This window comes from Podarcis filfolensis (genome assembly GCF_964270895.1).
Source record: "Podarcis filfolensis genome assembly, chromosome: 10".
In the NCBI taxonomy this organism is placed as follows: domain Eukaryota; kingdom Metazoa; phylum Chordata; class Lepidosauria; order Squamata; family Lacertidae; genus Podarcis; species Podarcis filfolensis.
This window is the reverse complement of record NC_139612.1, coordinates 20,489,255-20,512,558: the sequence shown is the minus strand read 5'-3', so window position 1 is coordinate 20,512,558 and position 23,304 is coordinate 20,489,255. Positions and strand designations below refer to the sequence as shown.

At 43.1% G+C, this 23,304-nt stretch overlaps 1 protein-coding gene and 1 long non-coding RNA gene across 5 annotated transcripts in view; one reads left to right on the top strand and one right to left on the bottom strand.

Annotated features, from left to right (window-relative positions):
* The first annotated feature begins 6,783 nt into the window (after positions 1-6,783).
* On the top strand, positions 6,784-22,971 carry ING3 (inhibitor of growth family member 3). 4 transcript variants are annotated; one of them, XM_083574648.1, is made up of 12 exons: positions 6,784-7,075; positions 7,248-7,319; positions 8,266-8,366; positions 9,781-9,846; positions 12,300-12,396; positions 13,274-13,345; positions 13,713-13,832; positions 15,086-15,144; positions 15,662-15,852; positions 16,763-16,955; positions 21,345-21,383; positions 21,951-22,971. In XM_083574648.1, exons 1-12 carry the CDS (start codon positions 7,048-7,050, stop codon positions 22,065-22,067), a joined length of 1,155 nt encoding a protein of 384 aa, XP_083430774.1. In that variant the 5' UTR covers positions 6,784-7,047; the 3' UTR covers positions 22,068-22,971. The 4 variants fall into 4 exon arrangements, with proteins under 4 accessions (XP_083430774.1, XP_083430773.1, XP_083430776.1 ...); XM_083574647.1 differs by having other exon boundaries at positions 14,987-15,144; XM_083574649.1 differs by having other exon boundaries at positions 6,889-7,075; positions 7,248-7,323; positions 14,987-15,144.
* The window catches only part of LOC310744038, an 83,513-nt gene continuing 67,753 nt past the window's right edge, over positions 7,545-23,304 (bottom strand). Inside the window, exon 2 of the long non-coding RNA XR_014539370.1 lies at positions 7,545-7,771. This is a non-coding gene — a long non-coding RNA (uncharacterized lncRNA). The remainder of the gene's footprint in view (positions 7,772-23,304) is intronic.

Here is a 23,304-nt window from a genome sequence, read left to right as displayed (position 1 = left end):
GTTCCCCAACCTGGTTTGGATTCCCCAACCTGGTTTTGGGGGGGAAATAAAGGGGGGCAAATTTCCTTTATTCCCCCCCCAAAAAAACTAGGTGCATCCTATGGGCCGGTGTGTCCTATGGGACGAAAAATACGGTATTTAACATTCAACCCGGCACTGTAACAAGACTTGTCAACCTCTTAGTATCGGACAGTCTTCATCCATTCATTATTATGTTTGCAGTCAGTCATATGGGATCCGGCCCATTCCTGTTTAATAGACTATATCGGAAGTAGAAAACGAACAAGTTATAGAGTCAAAAAATAGGAGCCTAAGGACAGGTGCATCCTTAGGAAGGTGGAGTGCCTGGCAGTTAATCGCACTGTGTGGCTGTCATCTTCATCTCTCTCTTGTCCCTCTTCTTCATGGGACCTCCAGGAATAAGACTGTATATAAATTCAATTAATAATAATAATAATAATAATAATAATAATAATAATAATAATAACAATAATAATAATAATAATAGTGGCTACAGACCCTTCTCCTGCTCCCTGGCTTACTTTTCGGTGGCGAGCCTTGCTAGGGAGGTGGGTCTGTTGGTTGTTATTGTCAGGAGTTCAGCCTACACTCGAGTAGAACCCTGGCAGAGACACATACCCAACTGGCATGTTCCCTCCCTCTTGGTCGATCATTCCAGAGCTTCAAAAGCTTCCTTCCGCCCAAACATCACAGCGACCGATGCCAACAGACACCGGCACACTTAGGGATTTGCAAAGTTTGTGTATCGTGAGTAACAGACCTCAGCAATTCAGCATTTCGGCTAATCTACTTTATTTACATATAAACACAGAGCACTGCAACATGGCTCCCTCTCCCTCTAGCATCAGACAGCAAAGAGAAAAAGAAACAATAGTCCCACTTCACGGAACACAGTAACACAAACATCCTGTCTCCGTCACTTCCCACTCTGTGGAGTCAGAACATATACCGTCATGTGATAGACAACAATCCTATGACTGCAATCATGGAGCAGGAATTCTAACAGACTCAACCCCCCAGGGGTCCCAACTTTGATAAAACATTGGGGAGCATATAAGCCCTGCCTCACATTATCGATCACATGACACGGCACCCCCCCATTTGAATGGCAATGCCCATTAACTTGGGGGAGGCGGCCTCCTCAAATATTTTATTGGGGGCCCAAGAGACCTTGGCCCCTAAGAATTGGCTCCTATGCCCCCCTCCAACACAGGACCCTAAGCCCCCAACCCATCCCTCACCCAATCCTTTTTGTCTATATACAATTGTTGATCTCCTACTGTGTTTGAAAGACCTATATTATGAGCCTCTGAAGTCCATCCTTCCTTAATGCATGACGCAACACAATCTGCGATGATGCCAAGTAGATGCATATAACTGCTTTTGTGAGAATCAGAAGATTATGTGCGATGCCTTTAGACAAAAAAGTTGTTTTGGACCACAGCATCTCGCATTTCGAAACAGCGGCAAAGGCAAATATCGTTACAAGCAAAATATTGGAAGGCAAGTAAAATTCCATCCACTGGCAAATGGTATCATAAAAGTTTGGTTTGTGGTGGGGATGAATATAATTTCCATTATGGTTGATTTGTATAAGCAATTTAAATGAACTTTATCCATCTGTTAAAGAGTGGAAACCGTTTAAAGGATACTGTCAGTCTAGATTCCCCTATGACAATGATAAATGAACAAGGCTTGATGTTGTTATAAATTTATTTGCCTCCCAAGGACAATTTATAAACAGAATTAGAAGTTGTCAGTAGTCAAAGAGAACTTGTTTAGATTAGTTTGCTGCTTGTGTATGTGTACATGCTCAATAATAATAATAATAATTTTATACCCTGTCCATCTGGCTGGGTTTCCCTAGACACTCTTAAGAATGTCATTCTACATAAACTTTCAAAATATAGTTAAGAAAAATGTTGAAAACTCTCCCAACTTGCGTTTTAAAAAGTACAACTTTTACGAAAAATAAAACACAAAGAGTTGGAACCAGGTTTAGTCCCATCTGAGTATGCTCCTTGAAAACACCCTGGCTTAATTTGGTTTACTCTGAATACGATTAAATATGGATCCAAAACAAATAGGGTGTTGTTGTTTTTTAACGGCTTTCAAACATTCGCACAGCTTCTAAAGCTGCTACAGCAAAGTGGGAGAGGAGGACTGCTGTTTTAGAAACAAGAACCCCAAGCCCCCTTGGCCATACAGTGGTACCTCGAGTTACAGACGCTTCAGGTTACAGACTCTGCTAACCCAGAAATAGTACCTCGGGTTAAGAACTTTGCTTCAGGATGAGAACAGAAATTGCGCAGCGGTAGCGCGGTGGCAGCGGGAGGCCCCATTAGCTAAAGTGGTGCTTCAGGTTAAGAACAGTTTCAGGTTAAGAACGGACCTCTGGAATGAATTAAGTTCTTAACCCGAGGTACCACTGTATAGATCTAGTTGCAACTTTTTTTTTTGTATTTAAACCTGAAGTGAATTTTACACCCAAGAACTAATGCACCAGATCCACACCCTATTTTCAAAGCACATCCAACACACATTCAAAACACATCCAGCACACATTCCTCAAGGAATTTTCTGGGAAATGTAGTTTGTTAAGGGTGCTGGGAATGATTACAATGTGAAGGGCGAACTACAATTCCCAGAATTCTTTAGGGAACATTATGTGCTTTAATTGTATGTTGGATGTGCTTTACATGTACGACGTGGATCTGCCAATTTCTGTAGAAGATGAAAAGTAGTAAAACCGAAACAGAGAGGATGGTGAATACACCACAGATATCTGTTCCACTGCAGATATGTGTAAAGGAAGCTTTCTTTCTATGCATTTAGGACTGATCGCTTTCCTTGCAAGAAGCCTGCCCCAATCATTTTTTTTATTTCATTTTTAATCCTATATTTGGAAAAGTCAAATTTCAAATTCTTAAGAATCCAAGGTTAAGAGCACCTGGGTCAATAGGTAGAAAATATACAGAATCATAGAATCATAGAACTGTAGAGTTGGAAGGGACATACGTTGATAAGTAGTTGTAAACAGCACATGTTTTCTCAAATACAATTTCCACTAAATTCAAGAGTGGTTTGTTTTTTTACCCACAATGTATTTGTATAGAATCACAGCCCACACGAGCACAGTGTCTTTGTGTCAATTTTTGGATTCTGTCTCACTAGAAAAGCAGCACAGCTCAGCGTGGGAGGTCTCCCAAAAAGAAGTTCGAGTTTCTTTGCTGGTGCTCACCACTTTTGACAGTCATTAAATTTCCCAGGCTTGCTGGCTAACATCTAAACAATGACCGTCCAACATCCTCGCAGCTGAAATCTGCAAGTAATTTCGACAACGGACTCGGTGGCAGATGAAGTTAACACAGGGATGAAGATATAATTGCTTGAGTCAGAGAGGAATTGAAACCCCAAGACAAATGGCATCTCCATTCTCTCACTCACTATTCAAATAAATTATCTGAGGCCACACACTGGCTTCCAGAAATAGCACCGCAAAATATAGAAATACATTGCATTAGTTTGTGATGCACCAAGAAAGAAAGGTGATTGCCTGAAGCAAATGATTATATGACAATGTCCCCTCATTTCACCTCTCCTTTTGAGATGATCCTTTGTTTACATGTGAGACTGTCATTTCTGTTGACGGCATTATGGACAAGGCTCAAAATTCCATTGCTTGGATGAGTTTTGAAATGGTTTTCTAATCACCTATGTTTATATAAATATTGTAGCAATATTTTGAACCAACTGCAGTTTCTGGATCATCTCGAGAAGCAATCTCGTGAAGAGGAGGGTCCCAAACTTATTTGGCCTACCCCACCCCCTTTTCAGAAAATGTTTTTACTAAGTCCCCGCCACCTGCCCCACTGGAAATCTACCTTCTTTAAGCAAACAAAGAAAGATGCAGTGGCAAATTTGCGTTCTTTCATGTATCTATATTTCTACCAACGTCCTCCAACATAGCAAAGGAAGATGATGTTGTAAATAAGACACCTTGAAGTTGGAAATTATACAATTACTTCTTAAAATCAGCCGTGGTAACATTTGCATTACACACAGAAAATTAGGATAAGAAAGGAAAATATTAAAATAAAAATCAAGAACATCAAAAAATAATCCCAATGAGAAGGATGAGCCTGGTGCACTGCTATCAATTTTTGTCAGCAGCCTTCTTAAATCAGCATTGTTAGCTATCTGCAGTTGGTTTCTTTTTTTAGTTAACAGATCTGTGACCGCAATTAAAAACTTTTGTACTATAACCCATAATCCAGGATAAAGTGCAAGTATCTGCTATTGCAGCCAGAACGCATTTGTTCTTACTTCTATCAGTTCTTCTTGTAAATTCTGAGATTCTTCTGTGTTCATACTTGAAAAAGGGTGCATGTTCATTTTAAACATATCTTCAAATCATTGGCAGAAGTCAGAATGGAGAGCCTTCAAGTGCGGACAACAGGCAAGCAAGCCTTCATCATATTTGCCATCTTGTTTGGTAAATGCAGCTATTTATTGGGGAGCTTGAATGTAAAGCTTCAGGTGATGCCCTGAAATGGCTACACTCGCATTTTTATGCAGCTCCTGCTAGTGAGGTGACACACTAGAATAAGTAGACGATACAAAATACCAAAATGTGCAAAACCCAAAACTTTCCTTTCTGAAGAGTGGCTTGTATTCTCCAAAATCTAGTAAGAAGCGTCTCCACCCCCACCGTTCAGCCCGGACACTGAGAAGCAGCTATGAGGGCATTCTGGTGGTGCCCTCATTGCGAGAAGTGAGGTTACAGCGAACCAGGCGGAGGGCCTTCTCGGTAGTGGCGCCCTCCCAGCAGATGTCAAACAGATAAACAGCTATCTGATTTTTAAAAGACACCTGAAGGCTGCTTTGTTCAGGGAAGTTTTAAGTGTTTGAAGTCGTGTGTTTTTTTACTTATTTTACTTAATTGTGTTTTTACTTATTTTTTTGTTGGGAGCTGCCCAGAATGACTGAGGCAATCCAGTCAGATGGATGGCATATAAACAAACTATTATTATTATTATTATTATTATTATTATTATTATTATTATTATTGAAAATGGGGAAGAAGTGTCGTTTGATATGTTCACCCACAACTTAACAACTTTTATGTTGGCTGAGTTTCATGATCAGAATACAGTTGTACCTTGGTTGTTGAACGCCCTGGAACTTGTACATTTTAGCTCCCGAACGCCGCAAACCTGGAAGTGATTGTTCCAGTTTGCAAACATTCTTTTGGAATCCGAACGTCCGACGGGGCTTCCACAGCTTCTGATTGGCTGCAGATGCTTCCTGCTGCAGATGCTTCCTGCAGCCAATCAGAAGCCGCGATTTGGTTTTTGAACAACAACAGACTTCCAAAACGGGTTCCATTCGACTTCCACGGACTGTTTTCTTTTCTTAATTTACATTTATATCCCTCCTTTTCTTGTTTTTAATACTGTGTAATATTGTATTTTAATATTAATGTCGTAAGCTAGCCTGGGACTTTAGGGTGAAGGGCACGTAATAAATTGATGAAACACACCCTCCCTTGTTAAGAAATTCAAAAACTACCTGGACTATGTGAAATCAGCAAAGCTAACAGCTAAAATACGGGAACCTAACAGTGGTTAGTTTGTGGAGGAATGGGAGCCTTTTTCAGACTGTTGAAGGAAATATTATAGTATGATGAATTCGCGGGCAGGATTTGAACTATGAGCAGCAGAAGGAATTGAGAATTATTGTATTATTGCGATGAAGTAAGAGAGGGAAGACAGGATGCAGCAAGAGGGAGAAATAAAAAACACCAAGGGAAATGGGCCGACCAAACAAAAGAAAAATCTATTTATTGGAATGTATATATGATTTTTTTGGGAAAATTTAATAAAATATAACTGGGGGGGGGTATAAAACTACCATCCTATCCATGCTTACTTGGGAGTAAGTTGCACTGTATTTAGCGGGACTCGCCTCCAGCTAAGGATGGAAAATCATAGAATTGTACAGTTGGAGGGGACATCTGAAGGCAGCCCTGTTTAGGCAAGCTTTTAATGTTTGATGTTTTATTGTGTTTTTAATATTCTGTTGGGAGCTGCCCAGAGTAGCTGGGGAAACCCAGCCAGATGGGCGGGATATAAATGATTATTATTATTATGAGGGTCATCTAGTCCAACCCCTTGCAATGCAGGAATCATAAGATTGCTTGGTCAGTTAAAACCCCTTTGCTGCTGTTCCAATAACAGCCATAACTTCCTTTTTAAGCAGGCCTTTGCTTGGTTTGATTGCCATCCTATGCCCTTTCAAAATGTGTGTTGTTTTATGGGAAGTTGTTTTAATTTTGATTATGGATCTTGTGGTTTTATATTTTGATTTTATTCTGTAAACCGCCCTGAGACCTGCGGGTATAGGGCGGCATATAAATTGAATATTATTATTATTAATCATATATTACTAATATAATTGATAGTATATTTATAATATAATATATAATATTATATAGTATATATTACATATTATATTAATAATAATATATTAATAATATAAACATATTTAAAATTATTCATGCGGCTAATAGGAGCTTGCCTTTTGTATAATAATAATAATAATAATAATAATAATAATAATACCAAAGGCAAGCTTTTATTCGCAGCGCGGGTAATGCCCAGCGCCCGCGTCCCTGCGTCACAACAGCAGCAGCGGTGCATGGTGGGATACGTAGTCCCGGCGTGCTCCCCTCCTCCGAGCCTCGAGACTACATCCCCCAGGAAGCACAGCGCGGGAGAGCCGCGCGAGCCCTTGCGTCAGCGGCGCCGGCAGCCAATCGAGGCCGGGCCGACGCGAGCGCCGCCCGCCGCCAATGTTGTTTTCGCTGAGTCGAGCGGCTGGTGTTGTTGGCGGTGCCGGCGCCATATTGGAAGGGACGAGGCGGCGTTTTTTTTTTGGCCCCCCCTCAGCCCCCCCCGCTCGCTCGCCCGCCGCCTCAGGAATAACGGAGCCCACCTCAGAGCGGGCCTCGCTGCCGACGCCGCCATGCTGTACCTAGAGGACTATCTGGAAAGTGAGTCTCCGCGGCGCGCGCGCGTGTGTGTGTAGAGGGAGGGGGGGCGCCAGGCCCGAGGGGAGGGGGGAGGGAGGGAGGACGGAGCGCGAGGCGGAGGCCCCGCCCACCGCTCCTCCCGCCCTCCGTGTCAGCTAACTCGCTCCTTCTCTCCGCCCCCCTCCCTCGCTAGTGATCGAACAACTTCCCATGGACCTCCGCGACAGGTTCACCGAGATGCGCGAGATGGACCTGCAGGTGCAGAGTACGTGAGTCAGCCCCGCCCCCCTCGCGCGTCACGCAGAGGGAGGAGGTGGAGCCGTTGGGTGTGAGCGACGCGCCAGCCGCCGAATAGGAAGTCGGCGAGCTCCCAAGAGCACGCCCGCCGTGCAATGGAATTGGGGTTTTCTTCCTATCGATGCTGCAAAGCGGAAATCAGCCGGGCTTTATTCCAAGGGATGGGGGTGAAAGTGATCAAAGGTTTATTGGGGGGGGGGGGGAAGAAAGAGACTTATCCTGCTGAAGAGCTCCAGGATTTATAGACGGAATAATTTCCATTTCGTGGAATGATTTTTAGATTCTGCCGGACCGAACCCAAGTATTGTGTGTCCTGATCGTGGGACTTTGGGGTGGAGGGACTGTTATTATAAAGAGCATCACAGAGCAGTGTAGGAAGGAGAGGGCAATGGCCGCATGCCTCAGTATGTGGCGCCGAGCCTCTTGGGCTTCCCGATCAGAAGATCGGCAGTTCGAATCCTCATTGAGCTCCCATTGCTCTTTCCCAGCTCCTGCCAACCTAGCAGTTCTAAAGCACACCAGTGCAAGTAGATAAATAGGTACCGCTGCAGTGGGAAGCTAAATGGCGTTTCCATGTGCTCTGGTTTCCGTCACGGTGTTCCGTTGTGCCACTAGCGGTTTAGTCATGCTGGCCAGATGACCCGGAAAGCTGTCTATGTGGACAAACTCTGGTTCCCTTGGCCTGAAGCAAGATGAGCACCACACCGCTTAGTCACCTATGGGGTCCTTTACTTTTTTTTAAACCTTTTACTTTCAAAACTTAAAAGGGATCCATGAATTAGATCTCTTGTCAGATGCTTACGTACACATGTAGTTTTCACGCAAGCTGCCTTTTACTTACTTCTGCTATACGGTTGCAAACCATTGTATAATTATACAAGACGAATGTACATTAATGTTCTGTGTGTTTTAAGATGCAATGGATCAACTGGAACAAAGAGTAAATGAATTTTTTATGAATGCAAAGAAAAACAAGCCGGAATGGAGAGAAGAACAAATGACATCAATTAAAAAGGTAGGAATGAGGTAATATCTGGCCAAAAGAAATAAAACAAAAACAAAACACCCCAAACCAGGCTATTCAGTCAGTTCTGATGCTACTACAAGTCTCACACAAACAATCTACTCAGAGCTTTTAAAAAGCTATGAATTCACAGAAGATTGTGGCTACCGTTCTGTAAAAATGGAAAGCACAACTTGCAGTTTTTCTTCAGAGCTGATTTCTTGCTTCGCCTGAAAATGGACAAGTGACTTGTACGTAGTCCTAAAGAAATAAATGCAATCAGGCTTAAAATCACTTTGGTTGTACTGTTTATTTGGAATATTAGTATCAAGAGCCTTTAGTATCAAGTTAGCATCAAGTATCAAGACACCAAAAGAAATAGCTGCAAAGAAATACAGTGGTACCTTGGGTTAAGTACTTAGTTCGTTCCGGAGGTCCGTTCTTAACCTGAAACTGTTCTTAACCTGAAGCACCACTTTAGCTAATGGGGCCTCCTGCTGCCGCCACGCCGTTGGAGCATGATTTCTGTTCTCATCCTGAAGCAAAGTTCTTAACCTGAAGCATTATTTCTGGGTTAGCGGCGTCTGTAACCTGAAGTGTATGTAACCTGAGGTACCACTGTACTTGACTGGATTTCCAGCAGTGTGAATCATGGCCTTGAAAATCGGATTTGAAATGCAAAAAGTCCCAAGTATGAGCAACATCCTTCAGTCTGATAGGAACTAAGCTTTATACCAAGTCAGACCATTGATCTATCTATCTCAGTATTGTCTGCACTGGCTGGTAGCAGCAGCTCTACAGGATTTCAGGCAGGAGAGATTCTCAGCCTTGCCTGGAGATGGCAGGGATAGAACCTGTGACCTTCTGCATGGAAAGCAGAAGCTCTAACAACCGAGCTATGGCCCTTCCTCTAAATGTCTCAGTCTTCAAGGACAATAAGCCTTGAGCTCAATCACCTCTGCCCCCCCCAAGAAAAGCCCTCTGGCCCGCAGGTATGGCTATTATTTTTGATATACATAAAATATTTTTTAACTTCCATTCTGGTGTTTTGTTATTCTGGGGAAATACTGGTATTGTACTGTATATTGAATGTTTCTCCCATGTTTCAAAATAGGGGAATGTGGTGAGCTAAAGAATAATATTAAACCATGAAATCAAATAATGTTCTCAACTGTCATTTTGATAACTCAGTATTCAGCGACATTGTTAAATCATAAACATACAAATGTTTGGCCAAATGGCCAAAACAGTCTCCTGCATTTCATTTATCCACCTATCTTGAAATGATTTTTCAAGAACTTGTGAACTTTGTTTATCTTCAGAGTTCTTTATTTTCATGTATTATTGGTCATCCAAGTTCATTATAATTTTGTAGTACTAAAAATGATTTCTCACAGTATTTTACTTTTATTTTCCCCCCAAATAGGATTACTATAAAGCCCTAGAAGACGCAGATGAAAAAGTACAGCTGGCCAATCAGATTTATGACTTAGTAAGTAAAATAATGAACTTGGCTACTGGACTTTTAATTTGCAGACTTTTAAAACATTAACACTCATTCTTCTTAACACTTCTTATAAAATTTTTGTATGTATGAACATTTATAACTCTGCAACACTTTTAAAATGTGTCGGGGGGGTTATTGGGTTGTTTTTATTTTGACAGTGTATTTTGTGTATTTATGTTGTGATTATATCCTGTGTACTGCCTCGAGACCTGCGGGTATGGGGCGGTATCCAAATTTAATAAATAATACAATCTTACCTTGGATCCTGAACGCCTTGTGAGTCTTAATGTTTTGGCTCCCAAACGTCGCAAACCCAGGAGTGTTCCAGTTTGCAAACGTTCTTTGGAACCTGAATGCCTGACGCGACTTCTGCAGCTTCCGATTGGCTGCGGAAGCTTCCTGCAGCCAATCAGAAGCTGCGGCTTGGTTTTGAAACTTTTTGGAAGTCGAACGGACTTCCGGAACTGATTCCATTCAATTTCCAAGGTACCACTGTAATGCATTTTTCTGCTTATAGCTTTTTTAAAAAACTTGGGCTAACTGGCTTGTATGTACACTTAAATGTTTTAAGGGCTGAAATAATAAAAAGTATTACATGCAAAAGCAGTTTCATATACGAATCCATGAAGGCATTTGCAGAGCAATCTTAAGTGGAGTTGGGAAGGAGTGGAATGGCAGATGCACCAGTGCAAATAATGACATCTCATGCTAGCCAGGGCAGGATGTGGTTGGAGATTGGTCTTCCTTTTCTCTATACCAGCTCCAGGCTGAAATAGCTGAGGGGCCTGATAGTTAGGTCCAGGGCATCTGCAGGATTTTGAATCCAGTGGCTCTAAAGCAGGGGTTGGCAAGGTTTTACCTGCCTGGGCCAGTCAAGTCCCGCGGAGATCCTGTGCGCAATTTCCGGCGTCTGGGCATGTGCAGACGCAATTTCCGGTGCCGCAGAAGTGCTAAACCGGTGCTGTGCGGGGACTCGCTGAGCGGCGGTTCGATTTGGGTGCGGCTCGTGGGCCAGTTAAACTGCCCCCGTGGGCCACTTGCAGCACAAGGGCTGCAGGTTGCCGACCCCTGCTCTAAAGCCACCAGTGCCCTGCCCCTAAAATGCCCCATGTTAGTACTTTCTGCTTGCTCCGCCAGCTGAAAAATTGCTGGTGGTAGTTTTCTGCTCCCTGGAATGCAGCTGGGGCCTTGGTTGTGGCACAGCCCTTCTAGCAATGCTCCTATCTACCAGCAGAGGCTGGCAGAGAGACACCTACTCACCTTCCTAAACTGCATCCTCCCCCCTCCCCCCCCTTTACCACCTGTCAGCTGGTGGCGGTAGAGCTCAAGCTTGCTTTCTGCAAACATCTGGTGCATGAGGAAGTTATGCATGGGAAACTCCCTTGTGTATCCAGTCCAGAAGGCTTTGGGGTTTACCAATTTTCCTTTACTAGTGCACAGTTTAGAGCACACTAGAGTCTCCTGATTGTGCATTGGCAGCTGTGTGTGTGTGACAGGTGTGGGCATGGTTTGGGAGAAGCAGCCTTGCAGACCAAATGTGAGGCAAGTTTGGCCTGTGGGCTTGATGTTCCCCTACACTGCCTTAGGCAATCTCAAAGCCTTGAGTGCAAAATAGTGAATCTGTAATTGGCAGTCTTTCATCTAATCTCTTTTAACAATTTCAAGAGGGGATGGTAGCTGTGGTTTGTGAAACCAGATCAAAATTTTCTTGGGGTGTGGAACTACCGTATTTACACGAATCTGATGCACCATCGGATCTAATGCACACCTCAATTTTCAAAACCTTGAAACCAAAAAAAGTGTTTGCTGGAGAATGTAAATGTGGCATCAAATCTAATGCACACCCTAATTTTCGTGACGTAATTTGGCCAAAAAAAGGTGAGCATTACATTTGAATAAATGCGGTAGGTGGAACCCTACTTGCGTAGGGTTTAAATTCCAGCCATATGTTGGAGGCATTTGGGTGCCACATGTACTAGAAGGTTTCTGTAGCACAGTGCTCCGAAGGCTTTACACTATCTTACTTAATATTTTTTGTTAATAGGAAAAGGTTTTTGACATGTACATGATTGATTAAATATTCTCAGCAGTACAATCTTAATACACATTCACACTAAAGGAAGGCTTGTTGAACTAAATAGCTTACTGTTCAATAGTTTTTTTCAGTGTACAGTATACACTTAACTTTAGAGTAAGCCTCACTGAACTCAACAAGATTGATTTCTGATTAGAACTGTATAGGATTTCATTGTTAGAGGTTTTTTTCAGCTTAATGTTTTCATGTCCAGGGATCCTTTTATACAGATTCTCATTTGGGATTTTTTTAAAAATACAGTATTGGTGTTTGCCACACTTCATATTAACTTTTTGATTGTGTGAAGTAATAAACTGGATGAAAAATAGCCTGACATCTCAAAAAACATGTGTTCTTAAATCAGGTAGACCGCCACTTGAGAAAATTGGACCAGGAATTAGCAAAATTTAAAATGGAACTTGAGGCGGATAACGCTGGGATTACAGAAATATTGGAAAGGCGTAAGTATGCCTGGTGGCTTTCTCCAGTCATTATAATTTTGCCAGCACATAACATCACACTCTGTTGCTGCTGTCGCAATAAAGGGTTTCCTTTTGTTTCTCATTTGTCAAAATGAATCATAACTAATAAAACTGGGTCAAATTTTTTTCCTTGGGCCCCATCACAGTAGCATGAGCAAGAGTAGAATCTATGGTCTAATAGATGCTATATGCTGCTTTTTAGTTTGTTTCCTGAACATTTCACAGGATACCCATTTGAAGCTTCATTGCAAGCTATCTTTAAAGTGTGTCTTATCTGTGTGCATCAAGAATTAAAATAGTCTTGGGTCCTGAAGAAAGTCTTATCTGTTGCTTCTCTGTGTGTTCATACTGGTAGGACAGAGTGTAAAAACCTCAGGCTTTGGAGCCATCTGTGGCTCTCTCACAGGTCACACCGCTCACCAGTCCTGCTTCGTGCTCTTCTTGAGTGTTTCTCCTGATGTGTCCTTGAACTGTGATCATTCCCTTGCTTGCTTGGATTGAAAGAAGCGTGTGTGGCCTTTGTGTGGCTGGAATGTTGTACAGATGTAAAGCGTCACATCTGTTGCTCTGTCGCAGCCCATCAATGACATGCAGCACCCTGAAGGAATGTGGATTTTGGACCTCAAAAGCCCCTGCGATAGGGTTGTTCTCTTCAGAACTCAAGAGGCCATTGGCTTGAATGTGGCAAATTAATGTGGCAAACCAGGATAGAGAACAAAAACCTCTCTGGCTAATTTCATAGTGCTAGCTTCTTCTGATGAAAATGCAGTGTGCACTATTTTAAAGATGGTGTCGTATAACAAAACTTTCTAAGTTGTCATAACTATATTTCATTCTTAAACACTCTTTCCAATAGGTTCTTTGGAACTGGATACACCATCACAGCCACTGAACAATCACCATGCTCATTCACACACCCCAGTAGAAAGTAAGTTGAATGTTGCAACCTTTGCTTTTGTTTTGGTGTGAAGAAGAACAATACAACAGGCAGAAATTCAGCAGGTTGTGCTTTTCAAGAATAGAAATATAATATGGAGAAAGCTGTGATCTCTCCCAAATTTTGTATTGTGCCATGTGCACCCACAGCATTCTCACAAAATTCAACATGTGCTCACTGGTCCAAAAGGTCTGGTGACCCATATCTGTGGAAAAGAGCTCCTGGACTGAAATGTGATGGTGCTTTTCATGATGTGTGTTCGTGTGTGTGGTTTTTTCCTTCTATAGTGATAAGCCCTTTGCACAAAGCGCCAAGTTGGCTTTTGGATTAATAGAGTGTGTTTTGTTTGTTCGTATAGAACGGAAGCATAATCCCTCATCTCACCATGCAGCGGCAGATCATGTCCCTGAAAAGAAATTTAAGTCTGAAGCTCTTCTGTCAACTCTCACTTCAGATGCCTCTAAAGAAAATACACCAGGTAATTACAATGTCAGGTGTAAGTGAAGTTTTAAGCATACAAATGGAGGACATTCTCTTTCCTGACCTATTAATGGGATTGCTCCCACAGGCTGCTTTTCAGAGAGGCAGGTACAATCTATTTTTAAACAGGGCTGCTAAGACTCCTGTATGTGGATCCCTAATAAAATTGTTACTGGTGGAGGAGAGAAGCAAGGCAAGGACAAGGAATTTATCCCTCCTTTAATTTTACCACCCATGCTTGCAACAGCAGCTTTCTAGTCCTTGTGATGGTGTTTCTTTGTTTTTGCAGGGTGGGGGGGGATCACTCACCTTTCCCCAACCTTGCATTGGGCTCAGAGGATGGAAGTGGCAAGATTCATTCAGTCCCCAATTGTAAATACTTCCTCCCTGTATTCTGCCCATCTCAGGAGTGGTGAGGGCGATAAATTTAGCTGAGAGAGTTTACTGTGGAGAAGAACTACTGTTGGAAGGTGGAGGGGGCTTGGAATTTGGACCCTGTGTTCCCACTCCTTTATCCACCTCTTCTTGGTTATTTATTATTATTATTATCATTCAGTACCTTCTCTCATTATATACTTTCCTCACCCATCCTTCCATTACCTTTTTCCATCCTCTAGGCCACATTTACCAGCTCCGCACACCTGTCAGCTTTGCCCACCAGGGTGGGGGAGATAAAGATCTGTCTCTCTTGCCATAAAAGGTTCCCCACCGCTGGATTTTTAAAACAATAAAAACAGAAGAGGCAACAAAAGGACAGGGTGGAGTGGTGTGTTTTCAGCATTTAATGGGAACTGGATAACGAAGATACCAGGTGCACCTTGTCAGGGGAAAGTTCCATAGAAGTTCTACTTCTGATCTTGTAACACCCAAGAAGTAGGGATGGAGACAGTCGTTCAGATATTTAGGGCCCAAGTTGGTTAAGGCTTTACACATTAGCCCTGGGGCAGGAGAGCAAACAAAGATAGGAACGTCTGAAGAGTAGAGCAGTGCCAAGTTGTTTTACAGAACATTATATCCTGTTAGTCTCTTTGTCCATTAACGAAGTGGCTGACTTTCACTGGTAGACACAGCTGGTTTTCAGCTTTCTGAAATTTAAATCTACTTTTAGTTTTCACTTTGGACTATATAAATATGTTCCCTTTGTTCATCAAGGGTGTCGAAACAGTAATTCATCATCCTCATCCAACAGTGCATATAATGCAAATTCTTCTCAGCCATTGGCATCGTATAACCTGGGCTCATTATCTTCAGGAGCTGGAGCTGGTGCTATTACCATGGCAGCAGCTCAGGCAGTGCAAGCCACAGCACAGGTAAGAAATTCAAAATACATTGTTTAAAGTACCTGCAAGCTGAGTTGGACAACTTTTATTTAGTTTAGATTGGTATTTAGAAACTGAATTTTTATGGCACTAGTTAAACAGAAAAGGAGGCAGTCGTTTTTACATAGTGCATTCTAAAAACTCTTCCCAGCATATTGAACTTGCACGTGTTTAATAAGGTTTGCAGTGTGATCCTGTGCGTACCTGTACAAAAGTGTGCTGTGCTGAGTTCAGTAAGACTTACTCCAAGATGAATGGCTTTAGAATTGCAGCATTCAGCCTCAGTCCTGTGCACACTTACTTAAGCGTAAGTCACATTGAAATAGGACGCAAGACGATATCCAGCTTGGTTTCTTAGAGCATGTGGGTAATTACCATCAAGCCATAATTTCCTGTTAAGTGTTGGAAATGTGAGTCTACTCTTTTAAATGCAACAGATAGTTCAAAGCATGCTTTAAATGTTTACTAGCAACGACATAATATATTAATATGGCTGCTTTTCTTTTAGATGAAGGAAGGAAGGAGAACGTCTAGCCTAAAAGCGAGTTATGAAGCCTTTAAGAACAATGACTTCCAACTTGGAAGAGAATTTTCATTATCCAGGGATACCGCTGGGTACTCATCATCCGCCTTGGCATCTACATTATCTCAGACTTTGAGTTCATCAACCACAGATTCACGGAGTGGTCGAAAAAGCAAGTAGGTTCATGAAAAATGGTTGCTTCCCTTCGGCTGGGCTCACTTAAGAATTTGGAGAAATTATTAATCTGTTATTATTAGTGTTCACAGTTTTAATAGAAACTCAGAATTTTGAACTGGTGATCTCATTTTGTTTCATTCCCTGATCCTTTGAGATGATTCAAACTCTACATTTAAAAAGTTTAAATGTATGCCCTCATGTTTTTATGCACAGATGTCATCATACATACACAACAGTCTAATTTTAACAGGTTCTTAGTAACGCAAGACCTGTACTAAGAATAGAAGTATACATAATTACCCAGGTGATAGTTCTCTTCTCTTTCCTTCCATATGTCAGTTGACCCAGCCGCTTCTTTCTCTCTTTGACTCTTACTGAGGGGTGCCTACTTGCTCTTGAATGCTAGAAGAAATGAATGCTAAATCAAAAATATATAAAAGTAGCCATCCACACATTGATTTATAGAACTTACAAACACAGGATAAAAGCTCCATAGAAAATCAACAAGGTCCGGAATAGTACTGAGGCCCCCTTTTGGTTATGAAATGTGAATTTACCCTGTGTATAAACCATCAGTACTGTTGAAACAGTGAAAGGAAGAACATGATAAGCCAGTACAGAAAAAGCATGTCTACTCCTAAGTGAAATAATGTAATACTCAAGTTGTTGCCGTTTGTCAGGGCAGGAACACTTGCTTATACCATTTCTAATCTCAAAAATCCTCATTATATTTTGTCAATTTAAGGTTGTGGGTTTTTTTTAAAAAAGAAAATCTTTACATCAAATGTAGATAATTGTCCAACAGCTTAGCTATGAACTTCTGCTGTAGTGTCTTTCTCGTAACAAATTACACACACAACTTGATGGAAAGTAAAGGGAGAACACACTGGATATGTTTTTATTTTTCAGAAACAATAACAAATCTTCAAATCAACAATCGTCGTCATCTTCCTCGTCTTCCTCCTTGTCATCTTGTTCCTCATCCTCGGCTCTAGCACAGGAACTGTCTCAACAAACAGCAGTAATACCAGAGTCCGAATCTAATAGCCAAGTTGATTGGACCTATGATCCAAATGAGCCACGTTACTGCATTTGTAATCAGGTATATTTTGTTAAAATATGATGTTATGCGAATACCTGGTAGAAAGTTTCAGTTTTTATAGGATAGTTTAGTTGGCTCATTGATCTTGGTTCATTTACTGAGAATCGACCACATCTGGTAGCAGATACTAAGAGATAAACTATTCAGCTTTCAATGATTGCACTTTAAAGACAATACAGTGGTGCCTCGCAAGACGAAATTAATTCGTTCCGCAAGTTTTTTCTTCTTGCGAGTTTTTCGTCTTGCGAAGCACGGTTTCCCATAGGAATGCATTGAAAATCAATTAATGCGTTCCTATGGAGACCGCTTGCCAGGCTGGCGGTGCGGAGAAGGGCTTTTCTCCCCACCGCAAGCCTTCAGGACAGGTCCGGGAACAGAGGGGAAGGCGCGCAGCGCTTCTCCTCTGTTCCCGGGGCTTGCGGTGGGAGGAGGGTTTTTCCTCCCCACCGCCAACATTCAGAACAGCATTCTGAATGTTGGCGGTGGGAAGGAAAACCCTCCTCCCACCGCAAGTCTTCAGGACAGCCATCCGAAGGCTGGCGCTGGGAGAAGGTCTCTCCGCCCCACCGCCAGCCTTCGGAGGAGCCTTCCGAAGGCTGGCGGCGGGAGGAGGTCTCTCCGCCCCACCGCCAGCCTTCGGAGCAGCCTTCCGAAGGCTGCCAGTGGGGTGGAGAGACCTCCTCCCGCCGCCAGCCTTCGGAGCAGCCTTCCGAAGGCTGCCGGTGGGGCGGAGAGACCTCCCGCCGCCAGCCTTCAGAGCAGCCTTCCGAAGGCTGCCGGTGAGGCGGAGAGACCTCCTCCCGCCGCCAGCCTTTGGAGCAGCCTTCCGAAGGCTGGCGGGGGGAGGAGGTCTCTCCGCCCCACCGCCAGCCTTCCGAGGAGCCTTCCGAAGGCTGGCGGGGGGAGGAGGTCTCTACGCCCCACCGCCAGCCTTCCGAGGAGCCTTCCGAAGGCTGGCGGGGGGAGGAGGTCTCTACGCCCCACCGCCAGCCTTCCGAGGAGCCTTCCGAAGGCTGGCGGCGGGAGGAGGTCTCTACGCCCCACCGCCAGCCTTCCGAGGAGCCTTCCGAAGGCTGGCGGCGGGAGGAGGTCTCTACGCCCCACCGCCAGCCTTCCGAGGAGGTCCGAGGACAGTGGGGAAGACGCGCTGTGCTTCCCCGCTGTCCTGGAGATTTCCCTATGGGCTTTCGTCTTGCAAAGGAAGCCCATAGGGAAATCGTCTTGCGAAGCGCATCGAAAAACGGAAAACCCTTTCGTCTAGCGGGTTTTTCGTCTTGCGAGGCGTTCGTCTTGCGGGGCACCACTGTATAGTGCTTTAGACTGCACGTTATAATGGCTGGTCTGTAAAACTAGACAGTTGTGATCAAAATCTGTTGATATATGCAGAATGCTAAGTTTTGTTTTAAATCAACTTATTTTCACGGTATTGTGGCTTCAATTAAAATTGTGGAAAATGCATGGATACTGCTAAGGTACCTTTAGGGCTTTAGATTGGAGTTCTCAGTACTGATTTCTGCCCTGTGTTTCTCTTTCTGTTACTCATGATTCCCAGCCACTTCCGTATAGCCTGGTGCATCTACAGCTCTTGCATTATTTGTGTCCTCCTTCCCATTCCCCAGTACCTGCAAGTTTTTCATTTCAAAGTGTGCCATGCACAAAACACTGAGTAAATTTATATAACATTTCTGACCATGAAACTTTGTTTTTGTCACTGCAGCATTTGTATAGTGAGGAAGCCTTGACATTTCCTTTTCCACATAATAACATCCAAAGGTCAATATTTATGAGGAATGTTAAAGCATTTTCTCTAGAAGTGATAACGTTTATAAAAAGGTTACAAAATCTTAGCAGTGTACAAATATCGAAAACAAAAGATAGGCCCAGCTTCAGACTTAAAATCCAATGAGACAAGAATTAAGGGGGGGGGGGTTGACTGGGCGATATATCAACATATTGCCCAGGACCGGTATGTGGGGGGACACCACAATGACAGCTTCACTCAGCGGTATATCGCTGGTGAAACCGTCGCCGCTCTTGATTCCCTCTGCCTCCAGCGCGCTGAAGGAGAAACACTAGCCAGGAGTGGTAGTGGTATGCCGCTGGTGAAACCACCATCGCACTCTCCCCCAGCAGAGGGAGAATCAAGCTGATGTGCTGATACAGCTTGTTCCTCACTCCGCTTCTTTAAACCGCTTGGCCAAGGAACACGCTGCTGGCCTCCCCTTTGCTTTACAGAGTCCCCGCCCTGCCCCCAGCTCACAGGAGCAGCGTCGGGATGGGGTCTCCGTTAAAGTGCACCTCCCAAGCTGAGAGAGCCCCAACCCCGCTCCTGCTTGCACTTGAGTAGGAACGGGATCGGGGCTGCAGCCTTGCTTAGCTGCCTTCGTCTGGGATGGTGCGCTGTGCCTTTCCTCCCAGAAAGGCAGCTAGGCGGTGTAGGGGCTCTACACTGGCTCCCAGTACGTTTCCAAGCACAATTCAAAGTGTTGGTGCTGACCTTTAAAGCCCTAAACGGCCTTGGTGGAGCGTCTCCACCTCCATCGTTCTGCGCGGACACTGAGGTCCAGCGCCGAGGGCCTTCTGGCGGTTCCCTCACTGTGAGAAGCCAAGTTACAGGGGACCAGGCAGAGGGCCTTCTCAGTAGTGGCACCCACCCTGTGGAACGCCCTCCCACCAGGTGTCAAAGAGAAAAATAACTACCAAACTTTTAGACGACATCTGAAGGCAGCCCCGTTTAGGGAAGCTTTTAATGTTTAATAGGTTATTGTATTTTAGTGTTTTGTTGGAAGCCACCCAGAGTAGCTGGGGAAGCCCAGCCAGATGGGCGGGGTATAAATAAATTATTATTATTATTATTGATGCCTATTATTATTATTATTGATGCTTCGCTATGGCTGCCTGGTCCGTCTTCGGGGAGTAGGGGGTGAGCAGGCAAGGTAGCTCACCCACCCCCTATGCCAGCGAAGGCGGACGCAGCCTGGTTCTCAAGAGCAAGTGGTAGGGACAGCAGGTCTGGCTCCAAGGAGGCCCAGGTCCCTGCTGGGTGTGCAAGCGGTGGGGGACCCGGGGCTTGCTCAGCTGGGGGCAGGAGCCTTTCTGGCCCCTGGCTGAGGGCCAGCTGTATTGGCCGCAGCCCGCGAGGCACTGAGGTGAAAGCACCTCAGCTCCCACGGTGAGAGCTTGCAGCAGTTTTACCTGGCACCTCACCGGCTGGGGGCCAATGCAGCCTTTTACAACAATCCTTTTTTTGGACAGTCTTAACGTTTTAAAAAGTCTAAACGTAATGGAAGACATTTTAATGCTTTTAGAATAACTACTTAATTTGGGGGATAGTAATGCAGAACTGCTTCAGGTAATGACTCGGGTAATAGAGTCAGCTGTTTAAACTTTAGTATTACTGTTGCTTCATTATTCAGCCATTCTTTTATGTTCACTGAGCTCTTCAGCATTGATCTCTCCTGGTGACTTGCTTATAGGACTCCTGGTGACTTGCTTATAGGACTCCTTTTCCCGGAAGTCAGGTTTACTCTGTAGTAATGTAGTCCAGCTTGGATCATCCTTTGGATTAGGTCACAGAAAGGTCCTCTGCTGAGAGCAAACCACCCTGAAATCAGGACTGTTTGTACATACAGTCATACCCTGGGTTATGAACGCTGCGGGTTGCACGTTTTCAGGTTGCGGACCGCGCCGAACCTGGAAGTACTGGAACGGGTTACTTCCGGGTTTCGGCGCTTGCACATGCGCAGAAGCACAAAATGACGTCATGCGCAGAAGCGCCGAATCGCAGCAGACGCGGTGCTGCGGGTTGCGAACGTGCCTCCCGCACGGATCACGTTCGCAACCCGAGGTATGACTGTATACTGTTTAATGCTAATTTCACCTAAGGCAGGTGAGCATAACCACTCTTACAGATTAGGGTTTTTAGATTTTCACCTGAAAACACACAATACAAATTTTCAGTTAAAATGAAAGGCAGATATTCTACATAGAATGTCCAAGCTGTGAAAATAATGAAAGTGACTTTACCTCCCTATGCTTTAAAGTGTTTTTTTTTTAAAAAAAGATCATGCCGTCCTAATCTTTTGTAAAAAAATAAAATAAAATAATTTATCCAGGCATTTAAAGAAATGATTGCCAAAACAAGTGTAAAACTGATGCCTTACTTGCATTTGATCATCTAGAAAAAAACACCCTTCTTGGATGTCTAAGGGAGTCTAAAATAATGCAAAAATGGAAAAGCGAATTCGTAACATGAATGTTTCCAAGATGTACAAGTTTTGCATATTTTTCCATTTAGAGCCTTGCAACAGTAACTCTGATGTGAAAAATAATCTGGTCGTGGAATACATTAATGCTTTCTTAATTTGTGTATATTGTATTCTCTCATAGGTGTCCTATGGTGAAATGGTGGGCTGTGATAACCAGGATGTAAGTATTAAAAAAGGGTGCAGGAGCTATTACACACACACACACACACACACACACCTCTCTCTCTCTCTCTCTCTCTCTCTCTCTCTCTCTCTCTCTCTCTCCCCCCCCCCTCTCTTCCTCTCTCTCTCTCCCTCCCTTTCCCCCAGAACTAGTCTTGGCTATGCAGTTTTCCATTCAAAAGCAGAATTTTGAGCCATCTTCCAAAGGAAGATTACACATGTCCATGAACACCAAGGCATTACTCTTTCCCGCAGCAGTTATTCATGGTGTAGATGAGGATAGATAGTTGCCTTGAGTATGGGGACTGGTTTTAGACAGGGAACTACTAGCTTAGTATGTACGTCTGAAGCTAACCAAAAGAGAGCAGGTAGTTTTTGCTTCTGTACCTTTCCAAATATTCCCAGATAATAGGTATTAAAACCAGTAATTCTGTTTTATTTCTGCACAACAAAGCAAAGCTACCAATATCTGCCTAAATCTATACCATGTCAAAAGAACCTGTTTGGTGTTTTGTCGTGTCCGCTTTTAGGAACCAATCGGTATGTCTTTCTGATTGCCTTACAGTGCCCTATCGAGTGGTTCCATTATGGCTGTGTCGGATTGACAGAAGCACCAAAGGGAAAATGGTACTGCCCACAGTGTACCGCTGCAATGAAGAGAAGAGGCAATAGGCATAAATAAATGTCCTGCTCGCTTCGCTTCAATTAAAAATACGTGCTATGCTGCGGGGAAAGGGGAGGGAAACGCTTCTTTGGAACCAGTCAAAGGAGGATGGATTTAGCTGTCATAAAATGTCGACTTCTTAATTTTGCTAGTTGTGTTTTAATATTGTACTTAAATTATTTATGCACCGCGGTTGTGCTATAAATACTTTTTCCAGTTAGCCATGGATTTTGTTCCAGTGGCAGACATATGCAGACATTTGTACTCCCTTAACCATTTTCTCTAAGCGGTGGGCATTCTACAACAATTCAGCCTTCAAATAATTCCAGCAAATTTAAGATTTTGAATGGTTTTATATTTAGCTGGCATTCTACTGCATGTTCTGTACTCGAGAGCTGTTAATGTGGGATTTTGTGTATATAAGTGTTGCAGAAAGAACGTTAAGAGAATCGATTTTTTTTCCAGACGCCTTTATAGCTTTGTTTCTTGTTGAAACTGAATTCAGCAGGCTGAAGAAAATGGTTCTTGTATACACTGGGCTGGTGTCCTCTAGAGTACTTGGTAAATAAAAACAGACTCTTGTACACTTTAAAACAAAAATTGTACCACTAGTCTTTATATGTTTTGGGGCCATTCAGGGCACAGGTCATTAAAAAAGGGTGTTAAAGTGATAAACCTTTTATACCAAATGTGTTTATTTTTGTGTGCAAGTGATCCTTTAAATTGAAACTGTATTAGGTGTTAAAATTAAAAGGAAAAAAAATCAAACGCTAGTATTAATGCTTGGCATACTTTATCAGAAAAGTACAGTAAAACATTTCATGGAGGCTTTCATAATATGCTGTCTAACTGGAGGATTTTAAATAGTTTTTATTTTTTAAGAAAATATATAAATAAAAGGTTTCCATCTCTGACATACTAAGTACTATGCCTGTTGTGTTGTTGTTTTCACTGCCAGAAATTACTCATTTAATAATACCAGGTGGATTTAAGCGGAAAATTTAAAAATAAAAGTAGTCCCATATAACTGAAATTTGATACATTGCAATTGCTCTTAAGAGATGCACATCTATATTTAAATGAAAATGTGTTGCATATTTCAAGATCATGTTGGACTACGCTCAACTCACACTTAAGACATGGCAGAAATAATGTTATGCAAAACTCATTCAACCTGTCTTGAAGTGTTTTAATACTAGGGTGACATCCTCTGGCTTGCACAAGAGAAATCCGCTTGTGCCACAGTTTCTCCTTT

Coding starts and splice junctions, on each gene's coding strand:
- ING3 (XM_083574647.1), top strand. CDS start 7,048: ATGCTGTACCTAGAGGACTATCTGGAAA. Junction 8,367..9,780: donor AAATGACATCAATTAAAAAG/GTAGGAATGAGG, acceptor CCCCCCAAATAG/GATTACTATAAAGCCCTAGA. Junction 15,145..15,661: donor CAGTGCAAGCCACAGCACAG/GTAAGAAATTCA, acceptor CTTTTCTTTTAG/ATGAAGGAAGGAAGGAGAAC.